This window comes from Choloepus didactylus, chromosome 2 (assembly GCF_015220235.1).
Source record: "Choloepus didactylus isolate mChoDid1 chromosome 2, mChoDid1.pri, whole genome shotgun sequence".
NCBI classification, from domain to species: domain Eukaryota; kingdom Metazoa; phylum Chordata; class Mammalia; order Pilosa; family Megalonychidae; genus Choloepus; species Choloepus didactylus.
In genome coordinates this window covers 222,339,119-222,353,721 of record NC_051308.1, presented here as the reverse complement: position 1 = coordinate 222,353,721, position 14,603 = coordinate 222,339,119, and the positions used below count along the sequence as shown (strand labels likewise).

The window sequence follows — 14,603 nt, the reverse complement described above, 5'->3', positions numbered from 1 at the left end:
GTAGTGAAAAAATAGTAATAATTAGTAGTGTGGTTTCTCTGTCCTCCCTTAAAACTTTTGCAGAAACAGTCAGAGAGTAGAAGAATCCGTGAATGAAAGGAGCTTTTTCCAGTTTCACTTAATACATTACATATTCTTCCCTCTTTAATTTCCTTCCCTCCCTATTTAAGCAGCAAAGTCTTCTTCGTTTTGGAGAGAAGAGCAGGGAGGGAGCCAAGGATAAAGCTGCAAAAGAACTAGCTGTATGCAAGAACAGGTTGTTCCCTGGAGTAGGAAGCTAAGGTTTTGATGCACATTTTATCCAACCACCTGGGTGTGGATTCTGTCTCTGGTGGACTGTGACAGACACTAACCATGCAGAACTTCTGGGCAGTTCAATGAGAGAGTTCAGTGTGTTAAAAGTATTAGATTTAGGTGTGGGTGGTATTTCTCTTCTAATATTTCTGTCAGAACTGATGAGATGCTTTTTTTTCCTCCACAAAGAGATCAATTCCTGACCTTTGCTTCCTTAAGCAGGTTTCACTAAGGCAGGTTCTTTCCGTTCATTGAACAAGATGCCTTGTAGTGGGTTTGACTGAGCAGTATTTCTGGAATTTTGTTTTGAACCTGGGCAGCTAGGAGTCAATTTCTTCAAGTGTGCTTTCATTCCCTGCATTGTGAGACACTCTGAGAACAAAATGATGCTGACTATAACAGCTCTCAACAAATGAGAATATCGTAAACATGTATGTCTTTTCTCTCTTAGGCAACAGTTACAACACTCTACAAATCAGCTTGCCAAGGATACAAATGAATTGCTGAAGGAATTAGGGTCTTTGCCCCTTCCCTTATCTACTTCAGAACAGGTTGGTATTTTCCATTTTTTTTGTTTTGTTTTTTAATAGGAAAGGACTTTGTTTTAATGGAAAGGCACTGTGTGAAACACTTTAGTGCTAGATAGATCTCCGAACCTCCATTTCCTTATCTGTAAAATGCCGGAGGGTGGGGGGTGGGGGTGGGGGTATGTGACTTTTGTGACAGTAGAAAGAATATATGTACCAAATCTAGCAAAGTGCCTGGTATTAGTAGGTACTCAATATATGGTGGTATACTATTATTAATAGTAATATGTTATTAATATATTAATGAAATTAATATATTAATGAAAGGATTTAACTGAAGAAAAATCTCAATGTTTGCATGTGTTTGGGCTTTGGCTAGCAGCTTTATGTTTGCACACTTGGTCCTAGGTTTTTGTGTGTTCAGTATGTAAATTTTAATCAAAAATCTTTCTTTTATATTTTGCAGCCACATTCATGTTCTATCATGAGTCATTCATAGGTCTCAGGTTGAGGAAATTCTAAGGGAAAAATATTTCTTTTTTTCAGTCATTTTTGATTCACTGGACATTTAAATCCTTTAGAAACACAACATTTTTACAGGGTTTCATTGTCCCCTTAATATGCCATGCTGTTTCTTCATACTATTCCTGAAGTCAGATGTGCCCTCACCTTCACTGTGGCTTGATTCTTTTATCTGTCATTTAAGGTCTACTTCAAATCCTTTCTCTTTTAGGAAAAAAACCTTCTCCATCGACCTTAGTCTATTGTGATTCCATTTTGCTTCTAGCTGCTATACCACTGATGGGACATTTACCTTACACTGACTTTTTTAGTAAACTTTTTAAAGACCATGTCCAGTCTCTGATGGTTCTGAAGATGAACCCTAAAACTTCCCTATCCTGGATTGTTTTTCAGACTGTGGGTTGTGACCTACTGGAACATGAAATCATTTTAGTATGTTGTGATCAGCACTTAAAAAAAAATAAAACTGAGTAGAAATATCAAGTAGATAACATGCGATAAGGGTAAATACCGTTACATGAAAGTTTCATTTCATACTTATGTGTGTGATGTCAAATTCTTACCGTGGGTACTCATCAATAATGTTTGAAAATTGCCAGTTTTCCATACCTAGCAATGGCTTAATGTAGCATATGTTCGGAGTTTGGGCGCCTCTTGCACAAAAGGGAGGAACCAAGAGCTTTCTAGGAAAGATAAGCAAAACTAGATGCTTTGTCATCCTGCTACAAAGTTGTTATGATAAAAGTAACCTTAAGTAATCACCCTTTGGTTATCCATATATGGACTCTTTGTTTTAGTTGTTACTCATGCTGATATTTCAGTTTATGCACCAGTTCCTCTTTACCATTCAGTGTCTCAAAATTGTTCCCAGAATTTAGTAATAATAATAAAAAAGGAGTCTAAGGGTCTGATGCAAACAGAGTGTTGGGAGTACTTAAAAGTTAAATAGAAGCAAAATATAAATAGAAAGTTAAATCTGCTATTTTAAAAAATGCATCTAATGTATTCTAAAACCAAGTAGAAGTTATTTTTGGATCATGCATGCCATTGTTCCCTTCCATTAGCTTGGATCATTAAGAACACGAAATAGATCTACAAACAGTCTCTCTAGTGAAATATAATTCCTTGATTCCTTTCCTCCTGTTGTGCTGAGTGCCCTTTTTCTTTTCAACTCTTTCCTCATCTTAGTAATTGTAGCCTCATCACTCATCTTTTCCCTACTGTCTTTATCAGTCAAACCATACATCCTACTTTCAGCATTTAATTTCCATGTTTTGGTACTATCATCAGATCTTCTAGTTGTCAAATTCAGTTTGAATTTTTATTACTTTTCTTCTCTGTTTTATTTGATCTTCTTGCCCATCCTGTTTCCACTGAAATTTTCTTCTTCTTTCCATGATCCCCTTTCTTTGTGTTCCCCACTTTTGTTATCCCATACTGGCCTATTTTGTCTCTCACTCCAGGTTAAGCCTCCTTCCCTGACTCTTTATCCTCCTAGAACTGAGCACCCCCCATGGCTCTGCCATTGATGCTCCAATTCTCACTCTATATATTCTCCCTTAAGAGTCATACCTACTTTTATGACTTCCTCTGCCATCTTCAAAAACATGCTCCCCAGATCTTTTTCCAGTCCTAATTTCTAGGCCCCTAAATATTTGGCCAATACTCCAATTCCTGTTCTCACACCCCCCTCTTGAATATACTGCCTTCATCTAAAATTTAACATGTCTTATAATAACTTCTTGTGTTCCACCCAAATCCCTTATCTATCAATGCCCATTGTCAAAAAAAAGAAAAAAAAAATTATGCTGAGGACCAAGATGGTGGCCTTAGATGCTCAAGGTTGCTGTTCCCCCACTGAATCTTTGAACAACTAGCAAAAACTGGCAGAGTCATATTCCTTAAAAAACCAGAAAACAGTTAAAAGGTTTCAGTAACTGGGCAATTGCCAAATCAAGAAAATGGAGCTTTAAAAATGGTGAGAGAAGCTTGTAGCACCCTTGCTGGCCCTTGCCCCATGCCCATGTGTTGTGGATCCTGCCTGTGCTCCCATTGTGGGTCCCTGGTCCTGTTTGGAGGGAGCAGAGTAGATGCATACTGGGGTGCCTGTATGTCAGGCCAATCTGTTGTGTATGAAACTCAATATGAAACTAGTGCCTGGTTTGCCCTCCCGGAATTTGCCCTGCAGACAGAAGCAGCTTGGGGAATAGCTAAAGACCTATAAGAAACAATTAAGTCAAAGTGGCCTGGGGCAAAGGATTACCTGCTTTAAGTCACACAATAGAGCACCCAGGAGGGGGAGAAAGTCTTTCATGTGGAGTCAAGGGGGCACTGGAATTCCTGTAAATAGGGGAATTCTTAAAGCCACAAGCAAGTAGGAGCCAGGACACGAGGGAGTCTCAGAAAAGAGGGAGAGGCCCCTGCACTTCACATTTGCTTGGGCTGGTAGGAGGGCTAAACTTGGAAGAAGAGCACCAGCCAAGGCAGAGCCAATTTGCAAAGATTGTAAAAGGTGTTTTTTGCATTGTTTTGTTTGTTTTTATTAGCTCCTGGCACTCAAGGAAATCTGTCATATCACTAGCTGGAATACAAATTTAAGGGACAGCTCAGGGACTAAATCCCTGAGTTACTTTAAAATATTAAAATAAGAGTGGCCTCATGGTGGTATCTGCCATGGAGACCCAAGGAAAGAAAGTGGAAGCCAGACTTTGATAGCAGTTTATCTCTTACCTGTACAGTCTAATTTGGGGCCTTCTCTTTTTATAGTTCCAAGAGACTAGAGGGCCAATTCTTTGACTGTTACCCCATACATTGTTTCTTTTGTTTGTTTGTTTGTTTGTTTTAAATTACATTCAGTTTTATTGAGATGTATTCACATACCATATAATCATCCATGGTATGCAATCAGTTGTTTACAGTGCCATCATATAGTTATGTACTCATCACCCCAATCTATTTTTGAACATTTTTCTTACACCAGAAAGAATCAGAATAAGAATAAAAAATAAAAGTAAAAAAAACACCCAAATCAACCCTCCATCCCACCTTATTTTTCATTTAGTTTTTGTCCCCATTTTTCTACTTATCTATCCATACACTGGATAAAGGGAGTGTGATCCACAAAGCTTTCACAATCACCCTGTCACCCCTTGTAATCTACATTGTTATACAATCGTCTTCAAGAGTCGAGGCTACTGGGTTGGAGTTTGATAGTTTCAGGTATTTACTTCTAGCTATTCCAACACATTAAAACCTAAAAAGTGTTATCTATATAGTGCATAAGAATGTCCACCAGAGTGACCTCTCGACTCCATTTGAAATCGCTCAGCCACTGAAGCTTTATTTCGTTTCATTACACATTCCCCTTTTGCTCAAGAAGATGTTCTCAATCCCACCCTGCCGGGTCCAGATTCATCCCTGGGAATCATATCCTGTGTTGCCAGAGATTTACACCCCTGGGTGTCAGATCCCATGTAGGGGGTACCCCATACATTTTTGTGGGCAAGTTTTGTGCGTACTCATCCCTTCCATGGCTCATCTCCAAACGTACTTCTATACCGACAATAAGAAATATATAGTAGATGATGTTTCCTTCTCAATTCCTGCTGCCTCTGAAATTGCCAACCTTAGTAACATCAATAAATTGCTGGAGACTAAAAATGAGTTCCACAAATATATGGAATTTGATTTCCTTATCAAGGGCCAGTTTCTGCAAATGCCATTGGTCAAACACATGAAACTGGAGAACATCTCTTCAGAAGAGGTTGTAGAACTAGAATACGTGGAGAAGTACAGTGCACCTCAGCCAGAGCAATGCGTGTTCCACAATAACAGGATCAGTTCTGTTTAAGGAGCAGAGGAATGGATCTTGACTGGTTCTTACAATAAGACTTCTCAAATCTGGTCCTTGGAAGGAAAGTCAATAATGACAATTGTGGGACATACAGACATTGTAAAAGATGTGGCCTGGGTGAAAAAAGACAGTTTGTTTTGTTTACTACTGAGTGCCTCTGTGAATCAGACTCTTCTCTTATGGGAGTGGAATGTAGAGAGAAACAAAGTGAAAATCCTACATTGCTGCATAGGTCATGCTGGAAGTATGGATTCTATAGCTGTTGTTAGCACAGGAACTAAATTTTGCATTGGCTTCTGGGATAAGATGCTAAAGATCTGGTCTACAGTCCCTACAAATGAAGAAGATGAAATGGAGGAATCTACTAATCGACCAAGAAAGAAACAAAACAAAGCAATTGGGACTAACCAGGACTCCCATGGTGACCCTCTCTGGCCACAAGGAAGCAATTTCCTCAGTCCTCTGGTCAGATGCTGAAGAAATCTGCACTACATCTTGGGACCACACAAATAGAGTGTGGGGTGTTGAGACTGGCAGTCTTACGTCAACTTTGACAGGAAATAAAGTGTTTGACTGTGACTCCTATTCTCCACTTTGTAAATGTTTAGCATCTGAGAGTACAGATAAACACATCAGACTGTGGGATCCCTGAACTAAAGACGGTTCTTTGTTGTCACTGTTCCTAACCTCACATACAGGTTGGGTCACATCAGTAAAGTGGTGTCCTACCCATGAACAGTGGCTGATCTCAGGTTCTTTAGACAACGTCTTTCAAAAATGAGGGAGAGAGAAAGACATTCCCAGATAAACAGAAGCTGAGGGAGTTTATCACCACTAGACCTGTCCAACAAGCAGTGCTAAAGGGAGTTCTTCAGATTGAAAGGAAAGGTTACTAGACAATGGATCCAAGTGGCATAAAGAAATAAAGACCTGGGTAATTATAAATGCCAGTACTATTACACTTTATTTTTTGATATATAACTCCACTTTTTACCTCCTATAAGTTCTAAAATGCAAATGCATAGAAAGTAATGATAAAGCCATGGTTTTGGACATACAGTGTATAAAGATATAATTCGTTACAAGTACAAAAAAAATGGGGGTGTGGAGAGGTATAGGAACAGTACACATGTATGCTTTTGATATTATCAAGTCAAACATGATTGTTTTAGATTTAGGATGTTAAATTTAAGCCCCATGGAAACTAAAATAAAATATATGCAAAATATATAGAGAAAGAAACGAGAAGGGACTCCAAATGGTACAATACAAAAAATCAAATAAATATGAAAGTAGGTATTAACGGAAGAAATAAGGGTCAAAAAAGGTATGACATACAAAGACCAAATAGCAAAATGGCCCAAGAAAGTCCTGCATTATGAGTAGTTATTTTAAATGTAAATGGATTAAACTTTCAGTCAAAAGGCAGAGATTGGCAGAATGGATAAAAAAGCATGAGCCAACTGTATGCTCTTTACAAGAGACTCAGCTAAAATTCAGAGACACAAGTAGGTTGAAAGTGAAAGGATGGGGAAAAATATGCCATGCAAATAGTAACTAGAAGAGATTTAGGGTAGCTCTACTAATATCACATAAAATAGTCTTTAAGCCAAAAACTGTTATGAGGGATAAAGAAGGTAATTAAATACTTATAAAGGGGTCAATTCAACATGAAGACATAACAGTTATAAATATATATGCACCTAGTGGCAGAGCCCTAAAATATATTGTTTTAGTTTCCTAGGTTGCTCAAGCAAATACCATAAAATGAGTTGGATTAAACAGGAATTTATTCACTCACAGTTTTGAGGCTAGGAGAATGTCCAAATCAAAGCATCATTAAGTCATGCTTTCTTCCCAAAGACCAGTGTTCTGTGGCAGGCTACCAGCAATCCTGGCTCCTCTGTCACAGGGCAAGGCACATGGTGGCACTGGCTGGTCTCTCCCTTCTCTTCTAGGTTTCGTTTCTTTTCAGCTTCTTGCTTCCATGGCGCACGCTTGATGTCTCCCTCCCTTCCCCTCTCTCCCTCTCCCTCTCTCTCTCTCTCTCTCTTTGTGTGTGCATTCAGTTTATAAAGGACCTCAGTAATAGAATTAAGACTTATCCTGATTGAGGTGGGACACACCTCATCATAAGGTCCTACTTACAATGGGATCATACACATAGGAATGGATTAACTTTAAGAACACGTTTTTCTGGGGTACATAGTTCCAAACCACCACATCTGCAAAGCACATAGTGGCAGATTTGAGAGGAGAAATAAATGTTTCTCCATTAATAATAGGAATGTCAATACACCACTTTGAATAATGGATAGAAATCTAAACAGAAGACCAATATGGATCAGTATAGAAGACTTGAACAATGCTATAAACCAACCAGACTTAATGGACATATATAGAACACATGAGAGGAGGGGCAAGATGGCGGCATAGAGAGGAGTGGAAGCTAAGTAGTCCCCCTGGAACAACTACAAAAAACCAGAAACAACTAGTAAATAATCCAGAATAACTGCGGGGGGACAAACGAGACCATCCACTCATCATACACTAACCTGAAATGGGAGGAATGCCCGAGAACACAGCATAAAATCTGTAAGTAAAACCTGCAGATCAAGTCGCGAGACCCCCCTCCCCCATAGCCCAAGCTGCAGGGCCTCGTGGTGCCAGAGAGAGTCTCTCTCCCAGCAAGCAAATGCAGCTCAGCTGAGCTTCAACTGGGGTTTTAAGTGGCGAGTGTGAACTGCTCACTACAGGTACGCAGCCCCAAAAAACAGACAGAGGCTTTGGGTGACGACTGACCTGGGAGAGCCGGAGGGTCGCCTTGGACTGGGTCTGAAGGGGACTATCTGTTTCTTTTTCAGCTCAGTGGAAAAAGCCCCAGTCATTTTCAGTTTCCAGGGCTGTGACTCTGGGAAGGGTGGAGACAGCCCAAGCAGACAGCAAGACCGTTGAAATGCTAATGACCTCCACCTGGGGGGTCTGTCTTCTCTAGGAGGAAAGGGGTGGGGTCCTTTCCATTCAGAACCAGACCCCAGAGCCTGGGGGAACATACCTCCTCACACCAGTCAAGAATTACAGGCTAACAGGCGTCACCTGCTGGGCAGAAAAGCCCAGTGACCCGAGGCATCAAAGGGTGGAGCAATTTTCTAAGACACACCCACAGGGAAACCAGATACTGAATATTTCTTCCCTCTGGGACCTGAGCCTGTTCTGGTCTGGGAAAACCTGATTTGGATAACCAAGGAAACCATGCCTAGACAACAGAAAATTACAATCTACACTAAGAAAAACAAAGTTATGGCCCAGTCAGAGGAACAAACGTACACTTCAACTGAGATACAGGAATTTAAACAACTAATGCTAAATCAAATCAAAAAGTTTAGAGAAGATATTGCAAAAGAGATAGAGGCTGTAAAGGAAGCACTGGACATGTATACGGCAGAAATCAAAAGTTCAAAAAAACAACTAGTAGAATCTATGGAAATGAAAGGCACAACACAAGAGATGAAAGACACAATGGAAACATACAACAGCAGATCTCAAGAGGCAGAAGAAAACACTCAGGAACTGGAGAACAAAACACCTGAAAGCCTACACGCAAAGGAGCAGATGGAGAAAAGAATGAAAAACTATGAGCAACGTCTCCGGGAACTCAAGGATGAAACAAAGTACAATAATGTACGTATCATTGGCGTCCCAGAAGGAGAAGAGAAGGGAAAGGGGGCAGAAGCAATAATAGAGGAAATAATTAATGAAAATTTCCCATCTCTAGAACACATGACTCAACAGCAGCAGAATACACATTCTTCTCTAGTGCACATGGATCATTCTCCAGGATAGACCATGTGTTAGGTCCCAAAATAAATCTCAATAAATTAAGAAATATTGAAATTATACAATATATCTTCCCTAACACTGTAATGAAGCTAGAAATCAATGAGAGGAAGAAATGGAAAATTCACAAAGATGTGGAAATTGAAAAATGCACTTCTAAACAACAATGGATCAAAGAAGAAATCACAAGGGAAATTGGGAAATATCTTGTGCCAAATGAAAATGAGAAGACAACATACCAAAACTTATGGGATGCAGCAAAGGCATTGTGCAGAGGGTAATCTATAGCCAAATACTTATATTAATAAAGAATAAGTTCTCAAATCAGAGACCTAACCTTACAACTAGAAAAAAAAAGTTAACTAAAACCAAAGCTAGCAGAAGAAAGGAAATAACAAAGATTAAAGCAGAGATAAATGAAATAGTGAATGATAAAACAATAGAGATAATTGACAAAACCAAAAGTTAGATCTTTGAAAAGATGAATAAAATGGACAAACCATTAACTGGACTGACAAAGGAAAAGAGAGAGGACACAAATAACTAAAATCAGAAAAGAAAGAGGGGGCATTGCTGCCAACCCCACAGAAATAAAAAGGATTATAAGAGAATACTTTGAACAGGGACTACAATAATAATTACTTTGTAGGTTGTTACATGGATTAAATGAGTTATTATATAAAGCACTTAAAACAATACTGGTGTTTGGCAAGCTCTGTATAAATATAAACTGATACATGGGGCTCACTGTAGCTTTATTTATAATAGTTAAAACTGGGAACAATCTAGTAGTAATGCTTAAGTAAAATTTACTGGACCATCTTGATAGAATATTAGTACCAGTTAAAGATCATAGTTTTACAGGGATGGTAGCATAGAATATGTTTATGATATACTTGAAAGGTAATATTTTTGGGTGATGATATTGGGGAATGATGTCTTTCCGCCCTTTATTATTGTTATGGTGTTGTTTATGCAGAAAATAAAAATCCCAGAAGTGAAAAAAAGTTCCTTATCTAAATTTCCTTTCAGTATTACCATCATTCTCCTTGGGTTGAAATCTGAGTAATTCTTGTCTTTATGCCTCTTACCCCACAGCCAATCACTAAGTCATAATGTTTCTTAAATTCATTTCCTTTTGTGCCCACTGTCAAACCATGTTCTCCTAACCTAAACTATTAAAATAATCTTTCTGACTTTTCATTTTTCAATTCCATCTTGTACCCTTTCACATAGTAATCTTTCTAAGTCACCATTTTAAACCCATCATATGTCCTGCCTAAAAAGTCTTTGTTGTTTCTTGTTCTTTATAGGTTGAACCCCAAACTCATGAGCCTGGCATTTCAAATCTGCTATGGTTAGCCCTTTTCCTGCCTTTCCAAATTTATTTTTTAGCTATTCTCATGAATAATCTTTTTGGTTCCAGCCAAACTGTCTCCTTATAGATACCCTTGAAATTTCCACAACCATGCCTTGCTTATATACTATTCTCTTGCTTGGATTTGCCATACTCCTTCTCTGCTGATTCATGCTTTACTTTTTCTTCCTCTTGTGGCCTTTCTTGACTGCTTGAGTCTTTATTGATAATTCCTGCATCTGAACTCCTATAGTACTAATTGGGTATGGTAATTACTTACGATGATTTTGTTACTTATATGTCTATTTTCTTTATCTGCAAATACATGGAAAGTTTCTTAAGGTCAGGGATGAGTTTTAACTTCTGTATTTCAGAAGTAAACATAGAAGCAGCAAGCTTGGTAAAGGTAGCCTGTAGATATACAAAATAGGTTTCAGTTTCTCAAAGATTTTAAACTTCATTATTCTGTAAAAGACAGTAATTCCATGGTTTTCTAGGAAGTTGTGAATGCAGTATAGGTAAATGCAGTTTCAATAAAAAAGGTTGGCAAAAACCAGTATCTGTTTGGGTCCAATCTTCGTCTAAAGTATTTATTTTGCTTTTTGATTCTCCATGTCACAAAGATTAGGAATTTCATTTCCCTCTGAGATGACCTTACAAGGTTTATGACCCTCAGTTCCCAGGTTTGTTGGAAGAAAAGAAGAAAAATGCTGGCTTGGCCTATAGTATTAACCAGGGTTGTGAGTAGCAATGGACAAATTTATTGATTTAAGGAAGAGTTTATTTCAGAGTAATTTTTCCTACCAGGAAATCCTTAAGGGGTTTAATTTTGCTTTTATGGGAATTTAAAACAAATGAGTCTGGGTTAATATGAAATTTCAAGTTCTTGTTTAATTTCCTTAGCGCCAGCAGAAACTTCAGAAGGAACGCCTCATGAATGACTTCTCTGCAGCCTTAAACAGTTTCCAGGCTGTGCAGAGAAGGGTATCGGAAAAGGAAAAGGAGAGTATTGCCAGAGCAAGAGCTGGATCTCGTCTTTCTGTAAGTTTATTTCAAAAACAATGTTCTTTCCCAGGTTTCTTTTTTTTTTTTTTCCCTTTGGCCATTAGCCTTTGTTTACTGTTACCCCAAGTAATAAATATATACATCAATTGTTATGAAAATACCAGATTGATATATCTGTGTAAAAAATGTGTATGGATATGGTCAAAGACTGGAAAGGAATGTGTACAAAAGGTTTTTAAAAAATGGCAGGTAGAATTATGTGCAATTTCATTTTTCATTTTTACATGGTCTTATGTTAAAAACTTGCTTAAAAAAAAAGTGAATGAATCTGTTTCCTAGAATACAGCAGGCTAGGTTATTTGGACCAATCCTCTCTTTGAAAACAGTTATCAAATACTGGATTTTAAAAACCCAACTTCTCAAAAGCATCAAAGATCTGTCAAAATATTAAGGTCAAATCTAAGGGAAGGTGAAACCCTAAAGAGGTAAGCAGACCCCTGAAAGTGCTTTTGTATTGAGTATATTTACTGAGGGCGAAGTTAAACTTCAGTTTTGATGCTCTTCTCGTATGAGGGGAACAAAAGTCAAAGCCAAGGATCCATACAAGGTGGGGAGTCTAAAAGAAGTTGCTCTTCAAATTAAACTGGCCCTAAAAGACTATATCTTTAGGGTATGGGCAAGCCCTTCTTTCCCCCAGGGAACTGCAAAAAATGTTGCATCAGCACTGACCTGAGCAGGTGGTAGAGGAGGACAGTAGGAAGGGGAAATCTAGACAATGAGAAGTTGTGCCACAGAGTAACCTTCATGCAGATTTATAGCCCAAATTCTACTACCTGAATGGTCTAGAAGCCACAAGCTTCAAGTGGTCCTGGACTGGTAGAGCACCTAGGTGCCAGGAAAAAGCAGGTACAATGTCTCTCTAGAGGAAGTCTTCTTTATTCTAGCCCTAAAATAATACTCTAAAAACAATTTTTCATGGGCACTGAGCAACACGTGATTAAAAAAATATCTAAGTACACAAGGAAACAAAGTACCCTGCACGAGAGCCAGTAGAAATAAAAGGTGATACAGACCTACAAAGGCTTTATAAATTAGAATTATGATTTTTTCACTTGAAAACATCTGCAGGTAGCAGGAAACTAGAAAAAGAGTCATAAGAACTTCTAGAATTGAAAAATAATTTTTTCCATTTTTAAAAACTTAATGGGTGGGTAGTCTAACTAGAAAGGAGGCTAGAAGATATTATTTAGCATGTTGGACAGTGGGTTAAGGGACTAAATAAGGAAGAAAGATTATGAGAAATAGAGAATAGAATGAAAGAATGGAATGAAAGGGTACATAGTTTTAATTGAAGTTACAAAATGAAAAGAGTGAATAGGGAACAGAGGTGATATTTCCAGAACTGATGAAAGGCACTAATCCAGTTTCAAGAAATCCAACAAATCCAAAGCAGGATAAATAAAAAGAAGCTCTTATCTAGATAATTATAGAAAAATTTCAGATAAAAGACAAAGAACAAATCTTAAAAAATAGCCAGAGAAACAATAGAATACTTTTTCAAAGAAACAGAAGTTAAACTGACAATTGACTTCTCAGCAGCAGCAGTGGAAGCCAGTGGAGTGATATCTTTAATATGTTTAATGAGGGACAATAACTGCCTACTAGGATTCTAAACCCTGTGAAAATATATATCCGGAATGAGGGCTAACTAAAGACAATTTCAGTCAAAAGAGAGTTTGCTATTAGCACACCTTACTAAAGGAAATTCTAAAAAATTTCCTTCTGGCAGAAGGAAAGTGAACTCGTGAAAAGTCTGAGGAGCAGAAAAGAATGAAGAGCAAAGAAAATGTAAATATTTGAAAACACAAGCCACAAACAGGGAGAAGATATGTGTATAATAGACAAAGCTATGTGTATAATAGACAAAGGACTAGTATGCAGAATTCCTGTGAATCGGTATGAAAAAGACGTGACCCAGTAGTATAGCAGTTCTCAAATTTTTGATCTCAGGAACCCATTATACTCTTAAAAATTAAGGACCCCAAAGAGCCTTTGTTTATATGGATTATATTTGTCAATATTTACTGTATATTAGAAATCAAAGCTGAGACAAATTTTAAAGGTTTATTAATTCATTTTAATAACATTTACGGATATTGTCAGTATTCTTCTTTGATACTACTTCAAAACTTGACAAAAGTTAGTTGCATTATTGTCTGTCGTGTACTTTGATCAGATCTTTTATCCATGCTTAATTTTGTAACATTGTATATTTATCATGTGGAAAATATTGGTAGTTACACGTCTTCCAAGTGTTGATACATTTCATTATGCAATATCAAAAAAATCACATTTGTTACTTACCATCAATTTCATCAGAAAAGTCTTTAAATATTAGGAAACTGTCAAGTTCACAGTGGTAGAATTTCCAAAATTCTATTTTTTTACTTGAAAGCTAGATTTTAATCATTGACAACAGACATTGTCAGTTTTTTTCCTTAAAATAACAGGCTCGTGTTTACTTTCAAGAAGTTGTCTGTCAAATACTAGTCTGAATAACCATAAGTTGTCAGTTTATTCTTTTAAAAATGGTATTCCCTAAAAATTGTGGCTAGTTCAGCTTGCAAGTCAATTGCAAAAGTGCAATCAAAGTACTTCTGTGTATGCAGCAGAAGTGCGTTATATGTCCTTCCTGTTTTATCATACAGAATATTAAAAAGATGTGTATTAATTACACATTAATTAAGGGGTTACAGTTTAATTAAATAATTATTTGTATGGCTTCATCTAGAACAAAGAAGCTATGAGTGTGTGGTGATGAATGCAATGACAGATGGTATAGTTTGGTGCCTTTGCTTTGATTCATGTTCAGACACCAGCAGTTTTACCCACCATTGCTTTTGCACCATGATTGCAAATGCCAAAACAGCGGAAAAAAAGTAATGTCCTAACGATGTTTTAAATAATAATCTAACAACTGAAAATGTGCTCAACTACCTTAGTAGTCGTGGTATTGCAAATTAAAACCATAATGAGATACTATTTCTTGTCTACAGGACTGACAGAAATTTAAAACTGTGAGCACTGAGGGTAGTGGTTGTAGATATGATACATCAGCAACTCTCCTTTCTGTTCAATGGTAGTATAAATTGGCACAACCACTTTGAAAACATTTTGGCTGTATCTTCAGAACACATTATACTTTATG

At 37.5% G+C, this 14,603-nt stretch overlaps 1 protein-coding gene and 1 pseudogene across 1 annotated transcript in view; both read left to right on the top strand.

Moving 5' to 3' along the window:
- Window positions 1-14,603, top strand: part of STX12 (syntaxin 12) — a 47,247-nt gene that overhangs the window by 18,117 nt on the left and 14,527 nt on the right. The window contains exons 3-4 of the mRNA XM_037828018.1: window positions 746-845; window positions 11,294-11,431. Coding sequence (XP_037683946.1) covers window positions 746-845; window positions 11,294-11,431 — 238 coding nt within the window. The remainder of the gene's footprint in view (window positions 1-745; window positions 846-11,293; window positions 11,432-14,603) is intronic.
- On the top strand, window positions 4,873-5,977 carry LOC119528206 (annotated as a pseudogene).